We start from the raw sequence: 11,860 nt of genomic DNA, 5'->3' as shown, positions 1-11,860 counted from the left end.
GGAATCAAACATCAATTCTCAGCCAAGTATACTCCTCAATCCAATGGCTTAGTTGAAAGAAAGAATAGAACCTTGATTGATATGGCAAGATCAATGTTGAGTGAGTACAATGTGAGTCATTCATTTTGGGCCAAAGCAATCAACACGGCTTGCTACTATAGCAACCGACTCTATTGTCACCCCATGATGGAGAAGACACCATATGAGCTATTGAATGGAAGAAAGCCAAACATAGCATACTTTCGAGTCTTTGGATGCAAATGCTACATATTGAAGAAAGGCACTAGATTGAGCAAGTTTGAAAAGAAATGTGATGAAGGCTTCTTGCTTGGTTACTCCACTACTAGCAAAGCTTATAGAGTTTGGAATTTTGCTAGTGGTACTCTTGAGGAGGTTCATGATGTAGAGTTTGATGAAACTAATGGTTCCCAAGAGAAAGATGAGAATCTAGATGATGTGAGAGGCACTCAATTGGTCAATGCAATGAAGAACATGGACATTGGTGAGATAAGGCCTAGAGAGGTGATTGATGTTGAAGATGACAAGAATCAAGTGCTCTCTAACTCAAATATGCAAGCTAGTAGTTCTCATGATCAAAATCAAGCAAGTACTAGTGATGACAATGTGCAAGATCATCAACAAATGGCTAGTTCATCATCTCTACCAAATGATCAATCAAATGCAAGCAATCAAGTGCAAGTGCTCCAACTAACCAATGTTGCAAGAGATCATCCATTGCACACAATCATTGGTGATATTTCAAGAGGTGTGCAAACTAGATCAAGATTGGCATCATTTTGTGAGCACTTCTCATTTGTGTCATCCATTGAACCTAAGAAGATAGATGAAGCTTTGGAGGATGTTGATTGGATCAATGCTATGCATGAAGAACTAAACAACTTCACAAGAAACCAAGTATGGGAATTAGTAGAAAGACCAAAGGGACACAATGTGATTGGAACCAAATGGGTCTTTAGAAACAAGCAAGATCAAGATGGGATAGTCATAAGGAACAAAGCAAGATTAGTGGCTCAAGGTTACACTCAAGTTGAAGGCCTTGACTTTGGAGAAACATATGCCCCGGTTGCAAGATTGGAAGCAATAAGGATCTTGTTAGCCTATGCTTGTGCCCACAACATCAAGCTGTATCAAATGGATGTGAAGAGTGCATTTCTAAATGGGTACATCAATGAGCTTGTGTATGTTGAGCAATCTCCCGGTTTTGAAGATGAAAAGAAACCCAACCATGTTTACAAGTTGAGAAAGGCTTTGTATGGATTGAAACAAGCACCTAGAGTATGGTATGAGAGATTGAGGGATTTCCTACTCTCTAAGGGATTTAAGATGGGAAAGGTTGACACCACTCTCTTCACCAAGAAACTTGGAAATGATTTGTTTGTCATGCAAATCTATGTGGATGATATCATATTTGGATCAACAAATCAAGAATTTTGTGAAGAGTTTAGAAAGATGATGGCAAATGAATTTGAGATGTCTATGATTGGAGAACTTAGTTACTTTCTTGGTCTTCAAATCAAGCAAATGAAGAATGGAACATTTGTAAGTCAAGGCAAGTACATAAAGGACATGCTAAAGAAGTTTGGAATGGATGATAGCAAAGCTATTAGTACACCCATGGGGTCAAGTTGATGCTGGTGGCAATATGGTGGATCAAAAGATGTATCGGTCCATGATTAGAAGCCTACTCTATGTGACCGCATCAAGGCCGGATGTGATGTTTAGTGTATGCTTGTGTGCTAGATTTCAAGCCTCACCAAAAGAAAGTCACTTGAAGGCAACAAAAAGGATATTGAGGTACTTGAAGCACACACAAAATGTTGGATTGTGGTATCCCAAAGGAGCAAGATTTGAGTTGATTGGATATTCGGACTCCGATTATGCGAGATGCAAAGTTGAAAGAAAGAGCACATCGGGCACATGTCAACTATTGGGAAGATCACTTGTGTCATGGTCATCAAAGAAGCAAAATAGTGTAGCACTTTCAACCGCCGAAGCGGAGTACATTTCGGCTGGTAGTTGTTGTGCTCAATTACTTTGGATGAAGGCTACTTTGAATGATTTTGGAATTAAGTTCAAACAAGTGCCATTGCTATATGACAATGAAAGTGTCGCCAAGCTCACCAACAACCCAATTCAACACTCAAGAACAAAGCATATAGATGTCTGCCATCATTTCATTAGAGATCACCAACAAAAGAGGGACATTTGTATTGAGAGTGTGGGCACCGAAGATCAACTTGCCGACATCTTCACCAAGCCACTTGATGAGAAGAGATTTTGCAAGCTAAGGAATGAATTGAACATACTTGACTTCTCCAATATATGTTGATGCACCCCCATTCTTATGACATGCCTCTCCTTCGAGCTATCTAAGGTAAAAGTTAATTGGCATGGCATACATCCTTGCTAAGGACGTGATTAGTGCATCTAGACATATTTCACATTTAAATAGGCTCATTCATGAAAATCAAATGAATTTGATGCTTGTATAGTACCACTTGTAACACCCTAGGTGTTTGCCACTAGTTAAGCAATGGGTTTGAGCTAAAACATGGTATATTAAGTGATGATGAAGATGTCAAGGTCAAACCTATAGAAACGAGCCCCAACCTAAACTTGGATATTGCACCTTTGCTCGCCTATAGACCCCTTTTCAAGATATATGCTTGGGTGGTGTGATTGGGATATCTTCATGTGTCTCACATCAATACCCATCTATATTGGACACTCAAAAAGTTTCATGCAGTTTGGAATCAAAAAGTCACATGAAATGATAAGTTATATCCTTGTTGGAATGATTTTACTAAGTACTTGAATTTCACTATTAAGTGAATGAGAACATGAGATGTCAACCAAACCTTGCAACCTTGCCAAAATGACTCTAGATGAACTCTACAACAAAAGTCATGAAAGATTCATGTTGGGCAAATACCAAGAAAATGCTCCAATGGATCAAAAAGGATAATTTAAGCTTCATCGTGATCCTACTTTGGTCAAAGTAGAACAGTAGGTTCTATACCAGTTTTGAGGTTGGACCTTAAATGAAAGTTGTAGTCCATATCATGTAGAACAAACTTTGTTTTTGGACCAAGAGCTAGATCAACTTGGAAATAAGTCAAACAGAGGCTCGAAGTTGGAACCTGCTGCTGATTTCAACACTTAGAATTATTCTAAGTCAGTTTCGCTAAGCAACGACGTTGGCATTCCGCGTTCTCCAAATTTTGCTAAGCAACTTGAGTTGGTCCAAAAATAAAAGTTGAAGGTTATATTATGGAGAAGAGCATATAAAAAGTTGGGCTAAGTTTGACTTTGTTTTGACCCTCAATTTGGGCTTTTGTTCATCGCCGTCAATACGTTGACACTTTTAACTTGGAGCCTAATTACCCGCTGATTCAGAGCTCTAATGACTTGGCTCCTTAAACAAGAAATGTAGAGCGTCAGGAAAGAAGCAAACTTCGTTTTAGGCCCAAAGTCCAATTCGCACCCGAGACGGCCCAAATCGACTTCCCACCATGTCCACTCCGTCGCCCGCCAGCTGTTCGTGGAAATGCTCCAACGGGGGCGACGCGTGTCCGTGCGTGGCAGCCATGCCCGAGCTGTGCCCCCACCTTGCTGCCGCGCGTCCCTGTGCCTTGCTCGACATAGTGGAGCACCAGAGCACTCGCCGAGCTTCTCTCCCACTCGCCCTCACTCCCTGCTCGCTCCCTCTCGCGCTCTCCTCGCTCCCGTGCAGCTGTCCGCCATGGCCGGCGACACTCAAGCTCGTTGCCGCCGCGTTTCCTTGCCCACGGCCTCCCTCCACCCAAATGGACCGCAGGACCACCTTCCTCTCACCGCGCCGCGCCTCTGGACCTCCTTTACCGGCGCCTTTGGCCGCTGATGCTCCCCGCCGTCGGAGCAGCTGCCGTCGCCGCCGTGGCTACTGTGGCCGCGCCACCACAGGCCACATCGGGCCAAGCTGAGCAGCCCAGCGTGTGCGCGCGGGACCCCTGGTCCTCCCCCGCCACTCCACCGCCACCATCGACGCCCACAGTCGGCCGGAGCCGCGAGCCGGCCGCTCCTCTGCTCTGTTTTCCGACCAGGGGCGTCATGCTAGAATTCGACGAAGTTCAGGGTCCTAACTGCGAAGTCAATGACTCATGTGAATAGTACCGTAAGGACTGGTTTGTAATTATTTTGCAGGAACTTTGGAAATTCATAGTAAATCATAGAAAATTCATAAAATAGTAAATGAGGACTTTTTGGAATCCTTGTGAAATTGTCTATGCAGTGGATCTATAATATGACATGTTTTAGTTTAAATATTTTATGGTAAAAATAGATTTGTGCAGTAAGGTTGTAATGCTAGTTGAATTTGTTATTTTTCATAACTGTAGATCTAGGGCTCCAAATGAAGTGAAATTTTTGTGGCATGCTACTCATGTGATAGTTGATGTGTGGTAAAAATTTCATGAGTATTGGATGAAGTATTGAGTGAGTTATTGGTTTATCTTGCTCTCACATGAATTCTTGCTTTAGCAACTTGTCTTTTTCATAGAGGTTGCTATACATATTCAAATGGAGTGAAATTTGTACAGTAGACTATTGAGAGGATATGTGAGCCACTGTAATTTTTGTAGAGTTTATTGTATACTTTTGGTATATGTTCATTAAGTCACCTCATTATCTAAAATAAATTAAGAAATGCATTAAAAGAATTTATTTGGTCATGGACACTAGGTTTTCTGGTGTTCTTTAGTCATGTGTGACATGTTGGTAAAGTTGGTTTTGCCTAATTATGTATTTGCAACATAAGTTAATAATTATTTTCTTGCCGATGTGGTTTATGGACAGATCTGGGAACTTAGCAAAGTTCTTTATGATAATGTGCTTTGTTGTGAAACTTGTTTATACAAAAGTTGTAGATAATTCATGTATCTAGCTTCTATTAAAATTTGGTGTCATTTGGCCAAGTAGTTTAAGAGTTATAGCTGTTTAAAGTTGGGTTTCAGAAATGGCTGTTTTCTATCAATTGTGGACCAGTTTCTGTAAATGGATATATTTGACTTAGTTAACTTGAGAATCATGCTAAGATGATTAAAGATGAATTGTAGAAAATTTCATAAGCTTTCTAGAATGTCTTCTTGTAAGTCATTTGGATTTGTGTAACTCCAGTTATAGCTAAATCTTATAGCTGCTGTTTGCATGTCCAGAAATTGACAGATTCCAATTATAGTTGTTTGCTTGTATATTGCTAAGGCCCTGTTTGGTTGAGCTGTGGCTGTGGGAAAAAGCTGCTGTGGGCTGTGAGCTATGGAAAAGCTGCTGTGGGCTGTGAGCTGTAGAAAAGCTGAAAGCTGTTTGGTTAAACAAGTATAAAATATACATTTTATCTTTATCTCTCTTGAAACAACTATGAAAGAGCTTTTTATTCCACCAATTTCGAAAAGCAGAAAGCCAAAAGCCAAAAGCAGGGTCAAACCAGCTTTCAAAAATGAACTACGGAAAAGCAGCTGCTTCTGAAAAAGCACCCTCCAAAAGCAGCCCCTTTGGTTGGGCTTTTGGCTTTTGGGGCCAAAAGCCAAAGCCAAAAGCCCAACCAAACAGGGCCTAAGTGTGGCTTTGTTGATAATCAAGTTATGATACTTGTGACCTTATTAAACTTGTGTCATGCTTGATGTGCTTGCTCTCTATACTTAGTTGTGTGATGATAGTTAAATAGCTATTGGTGTCTATGTCTTACATAATCTTGTGTTGTCTTGAATGCTTATGTGATGCATCTTTTGTTACCATTCATCACATTCATACACATGCATCTTGCATCTCATTTAGGTACGCTAGATGAATCATGTGAAGGACGTGATGTTGGAGCCAAACCCGAAGATGGTGTTGGATGGATCTGTCCCGAAGATGGAAGGACTAAGCGAGTGCTAGGATCTGAGATGTCACCAGGATGGTGCAAGTTAACTGAACTGACTTGTGTCGGATCCCAGGCAAGCCCCGGAGCATTCTAAGTCTCCTACTTTATAAAAGCAATTCTTTCTATATATATGAGTTTATATATTGTTGCATTAAGTTGTAGGAGTTGATTGAAACCGTTGATGCATTTATTACTATCCTTGCTTACCTTATTACCTTTTTACCCTGTTAGGTCAGGATCGAATAACTGCTTAGCCTTGCTTAGACCGGTAGCGATCGGTGATATCCGGTCACCTACATTTATAGGTGGTTACTGGAAGAATTTAGCTATGGAAAGAATGATATCCTGGAATTAACCATGTGTGATGGATAATTGGAGACCGGACGGAAAAGTTGGAGGCAACCAGACAGGGTTCTGGGGTGCTATTAGTTTCCGTCTGTGTCGATTAAGGACTGTTCGTTGTTGGGCCTCGAGTCATGTTGAACGCATGCCTTACATTTAGCTAGCCGGATAAAGTACCTTCCGACCGCGAAGCTAGGAGATTTTTCGGGCCGAGTAGATTGCCCGCAACGCACTGTGCCGGAGCAGGTGTGGTAGGACACGGGGGCGGGATGATAAGACCAAAGTGCAGTCGGTCGGCCCCCAGGTACATGTGGTTCCTGGCAAACTCGAGATTCCTGGAAAGTTGACTCGGTGATCAATATCTCACTTTAGCGGGTGAGTGAGGTTTGTGTAAGGAATAAATCACCAGCTGGTTAGGAATCGATTCGAATCGCCATCGCTCCTGGATAGTGAGCACTTGACTCGAGTTACTTCATCGTAGTAATTATTATGGAACAATGATGGTTATCTGGATGATATGGAATATGCTAAATCTAAATTGGTAACTGGATGTTATTGGTTAATCAAGTGATTGCTATAGTACAGGTGCTTACCTAGATGGATAGGTTATAATAAAGATGATGCAAAGTACTTAAAATGGTTTCTTCATGCTAGCTTATGCTTTTCGCAAACAAGTCAGCTAGCCCACTAAAGAAAGCCTTGCATGATCCTTGGTGTCATTTGTTTTGGTTTTCGACGGGTAAGTCTGGCTGAGTACATTCGAGTACTCAGGGTTTATCCCACCTTGTTGCAGGTGATGTTCTCGACCTGTTGATGATGGTGGCTAACCACCGGTGGGCTCGGTGATTCTATACTTACTTCTCATCTATATGCTTTTGTTGGATGATGTCACTATGCTAGCAATATATTTGGAACTTATATTAATGTAATCATTTAAAGCTATGTTGTTTCCACTAAGCAGTTTTGAAACCCCAAACTTGTACTATTATTTGTTAACCCCTTTGTAATATTATTTCCGCTGCAACCCGATGTATGTGATGTGTATTTGCTTAATCACGCGATCTTGGTTGTGATGTTGATTTACCGAGGTCTTTCGGGACACTCGGCGGACTACCGGGTTTATATGAGTGAAAGTATGGGTGTGTCAACGTGTTAGCGGGGACAACCGTACTTGATCTTGTATAAATTGGGCGGTTCTGTCACACCACTATTGCTTGTATGTTTGAAATGATCTAGTGGTAACATATGACATGTTTGTGGGCTTGTGAACCTAGTGTTTGATCTAGAAAATGAGCTATAAATATTTAACTCAACATGGTACAAGATAACCCTTACTTAGAGGTGTGAAGAAGCTTGTCCTTGGATCAAACCGAGTTAAATCATTTGGCAAGTACTCTAGATTGAACCAAATTGGAAAATGGTTCTCACTTTACATGGTTTCACCCCAACTTATCTAAAATTTGAGCCCTCTTTTATGTTAATTGTTGACAAAGGGGGAGAGAAATTCACAAAGATAGTAGATAGGGGGAGCAACCAAATGAAATGACATTGTAAGGAGATCAATAAAATAAATTGCATACAAGTAGGGGGAGCAAGCTCATAAACTTGAATGTTGCATTTGAATGTGCATTTCATATATTTGCTTGCATGGTACAAAGTTTTAAATTTAAATATCCATCCTTGTGTGATGTATGCTAGTCATAGGCTTGAATGATGAAATGAAATACTAGCATGCATAGGTTAAAATAACTAGACTCATGATTCTTGATATGAAAACTAGACCCTTATTTATAATGTTGATCTCATGGGGTATTCTAGTTCTTATGTATGTCTAGTTACTAATGGTGCTAAGGATGGTATAATGGTGCACTCCGATTGGTATCACGCTTCAAAGGTCCATCTCTTATACCTTAGCATCATTTGGTAGAAATTGACTCCTATATTTCCTATCTAAACATATGTGCAAGCCTCATTCCAAACTCCTAGCACATATGTAGGGGGAGCAATTGCTACCATTTAGAATTCATGAAACTAGTCCATATCCTTTACACATGGTAAATATGCTTGGACAAGCAACATAGATTCAATTAAAACTTAATTCATATCTTTATGAAAGGGTTGTCATCAATTACCAAAAAGGGGGAGATTGAAAACTCTAGTTTGGTTTTGGTTAATTGATGAAACCCTAAGTGCTAACCTAGTTTATCAAAGTGATCTTGAGATAGGTAGCACTACTCCAAGAGATGAAGCAATGATGAAGATCATGACAATGGTGATGGCATGGTGATGATCAAGTGCTTAATCTTGGAAAAGAAGAAAGAGAAAAACAAAAGGCTCAAGGCAAAGGTATAAAATGTAGGAGCCATTTATTTTTGTGATCAAGACACTTAGAGAGTGTGATCACATTTAGGATAGATAACCGTACTATTAAGAGGAGTATAACTCATATTGAAATGCGGTTGTCAAAATACCACTAGATGTTCTAACTCATTGCATATGCATTTAGGATCTAGTGGATCACTAACACCCTTGAAAATGTTTGTGAAAATATGCTAACATATGTACACAAGGTGTTACACTTGGTGGATAGCACATTTGAGCAAGGGTGAAGAAGTTAGAGGAGAAAAGGAGTTAGTCGCGTAGATCTTAGTTGATCGAACGCGTCCGGTATAGTGACCGGACACGTCCGATATTTAACGACAAACTCTGCGACCAGACGTGTCCGGTCGCCACACTGGAAGCATCCAGTGTGAGTCTGTAGATTTGGTGTTCGGTGAAGCAGTTGATTGGACGCTGGGTGTGTCCGGTCCGAAGTCACCGGACGCGTCCGGTCGATGAAGGATGCTTACTGTACTCGACCGGACGCTAAGGCTCAGCGTCCGATCAGTTTCTAACGGACGCGTCCGATCGTCCTCGGTTGCTTGCTGTACTCGACCAGACGCAGAGGTTTAGCGTCTGGTCAGTCTCTTACCAAGCGTTCGGTCGTCAGTAGTGCGGGCAGCAACGGCTACTGTGGTTTGAACGGGACACGTGGCGGTCTGGGAGCGACCGGACGCGTCCGGTATAGCGACCGGACATGTCCGGTATTCATGAACGGCGCGTCCGGTGCTACGTCCGGTCGGTGCGTAGTCTGCCCAAGAGCCAACGGCTCTATTTCATGGGGGCTTCTATTTAAGCCCCATGGCCGGTTGAAGCTCACACTCTTGCATATTTTCATTGACATAGCAACCTTGTGAGCTTAGCCAAATCACTCCCACTCATCTCCATCATTGATCCATCATCATTGTGAGATTGGGAGAGAATCCAAGTGCATTGCTTGAGTGATTGCATCTAGAGGCACTTGGCATTCGTGTTGCACTGTGGATTTCACTTGTTTCTCTTGGTGGTTGTCACCACTTAGACGGTTGGAGCAGCGGTGGAGGGCACGAGTTGGTGATTGTTCGTGGCCATCTCCGGTGATTGTGAGGGGAGTTATACTTTTCCCGGCGGAGTGCCGAAAGGTAACTCTAGTAAATTGCTAGTGTCATTGAGTTACCTCACTTGTGGGTCAGTTCTTGCGGTGTCCTATCGTGTGGACGAGGTTTGTGAAACACCTCTTAACCGCCGAACCACCAAGTGTTGGTCGACACAACGGGGACTAGTGTGTTGGCAAGCACGTGAACCTCGGGAGAAAAATCGGTTGTCTCTTGCCATTTGGCTTTCTCCCAGTGACTGGTTTTACACTCATCTTGTGATTGGTTCATCCCCTACACAGCGGTATAATCACCCTACTCACTTATTTACATTCATGCAAACTAGTTGATACAAGCTCTTTAGTGTAATTAGAATTGAGAGCTTCCTTTATTATATATATTCATCTAGTTGAGCTCTTTAGAGTAGCAAGATTGAGAGCTCTTAGTGAGTAGTCACATAGCAAGTTTGTGTGCCTAATTAATCATTGCAACTAGAATTGTTGGATATGTGGCTTACAACCCTTGTAGAGCTAGAGCAAGTTTGCATTAAGTTATTTGTCTTACTAATCGAATTGCTCTAGTTGATTTATAGAATTTTAAATAGGCTATTCACCCTCCTTTAGACCTTTCAGCCGCCGCAAACCTCGTCTGGTCTTTGTCGCGTGTTCCAGCGGGGGACGATGCGAATCCATTCATCGATTTGGGATCAATTGCATCGAGTCGGGTGTTGCCAGGTAAGGGTAATCTAGTCACTTCCCATAGCTTCCCACTTAAATCGAATTTAATAATAGGTTCAGTGTCCTACACCAAATTAACACTGAATTACAGTGTCTATTGGCAAGGACAAGTATTTTTGATGTCCTATAGCAAAAGACATGTTTTTACAGTGTTCCCTTCCCTACTGTATTTTAACCTTAGGAAAGGTGCCAGGGTCGGCGGCCTCTAAGTGTGGCCACGGTAGGAAAATTAGTTACAGCGGGAGGATGCCATTCGTTGGAACCTTCCGGAGCGCCTCGCCTCGCCTGCCCCGTCACGGTGTGGATAAGAACGACCGCACCTCGTATTATGTATGTCTCATTCATGAATTTACTGAATTTGGATTACCCGTGCCCCGTGGTAATGTTTGCAGACAGGATGAAGCCGGAAGATGTCGACCTAAGCCCAGATCTCAAGTTCTTCGGGACTAGAGATGCTGTTCAAGGAAACCCCACAATTACACACACGACAATATACAAATGCCCGAATTTTTCAGTAAGCTTGTCTGATGTGCAAATTAACTCAAGCATGAATATGATCAACATGTTATGGTGTTTAACAGTCTAAGGTTCTTAGCTGAGCCGAGGTATTAAAAAACTTGGTTCGTACTCATGCCTGTCCTTTGCTTGGCAGATGGTTATCTTATTTTTGCCACGAAATGCGGTCATCCCTCTCCACAATCACCCTGGAATGACTGTGTTCAGCAAGCTCCTCCTCGGGCCCATGCATATAAAGTCATATGACTGGGTTGCTCCTGATTATGATCCATCAGTGAGCAGCTATTCATCGTCGGCTGATGAGCAATGTAAGCTTTTTGTCACTCTACATATATTGTCATCAGTTTTGCTTTTTCTTTACTGTCATTCACCCTCCATGTATAGCATAAATGTTCTAATGTTCAAGATTTGCTTTCTGCTGTGAGATTGGCAAAAATGGTGGTGGATGATGTTTTCACCGCGCCATGCGACACCTCAGTCCTTTATCCGATAACAGGAGGAAGCATGCATCGATTTACCACAATTGCGCCTTGCGCAATCCTCGACATTCTTGGCCCCCCGTACTCCATAGAAGAGGACAGGGACTGCACATACTACACTGATATTCCTTATACACACTATTCAAGTAAGTCCCACAGAAACCTGAATACTTTCAGCATTCACACTAGATCTTTTGGACAAATGTACTGCTGTTGCCTGTTTGGCATTGTGTGTATAAGGGATTGGCCCTTCGAAAGACATGTCGTGACTTCAACTAGATTCAAAGGCCAAGTTGATGGTTCAGGGATTTATTTTATTGACAAGATGCTGGATATTATGTATTTGTTTATCTCAAGACTGTGGACGGTTTAGGCATGATCTGCAAACATGTAGCTAATTGTTAGTTTATCACT

The 11,860-nt window shown here is 41.9% G+C and overlaps 1 protein-coding gene across 1 annotated transcript; it reads left to right on the top strand.

Annotated features, from left to right (window-relative positions):
- Nucleotides 1-3,900: 3,900 nt before the first annotated feature.
- LOC136544705 (plant cysteine oxidase 2-like) lies at nucleotides 3,901-11,715 on the top strand. The gene is made up of 5 exons (XM_066536770.1): nucleotides 3,901-4,162; nucleotides 10,844-10,965; nucleotides 11,104-11,275; nucleotides 11,374-11,592; nucleotides 11,687-11,715. Exons 1-5 carry the CDS (start codon nucleotides 3,901-3,903, stop codon nucleotides 11,713-11,715), a joined length of 804 nt encoding a protein of 267 aa, XP_066392867.1.
- Nucleotides 11,716-11,860: the final 145 nt, after the last annotated feature.

Source organism: Miscanthus floridulus, chromosome 3 (assembly GCF_019320115.1).
Source record: "Miscanthus floridulus cultivar M001 chromosome 3, ASM1932011v1, whole genome shotgun sequence".
Taxonomy (NCBI): Eukaryota; Viridiplantae; Streptophyta; class Magnoliopsida; order Poales; family Poaceae; genus Miscanthus; species Miscanthus floridulus.
Note: the sequence above shows the minus strand (reverse complement) of the source record. Positions and strands in the feature narration are given on the sequence as shown.

Coding starts and splice junctions, on each gene's coding strand:
- LOC136544705 (XM_066536770.1), top strand. CDS start 3,901: ATGCTCCCCGCCGTCGGAGCAGCTGCCGTCGCCGCCGTGGCTACTGTG. Junction 11,276..11,373: donor ATCGTCGGCTGATGAGCAAT/GTAAGCTTTTTG, acceptor CTAATGTTCAAG/ATTTGCTTTCTGCTGTGAGA. Junction 11,593..11,686: donor TCCTTATACACACTATTCAA/GTAAGTCCCACA, acceptor TGTGTGTATAAG/GGATTGGCCCTTCGAAAGAC.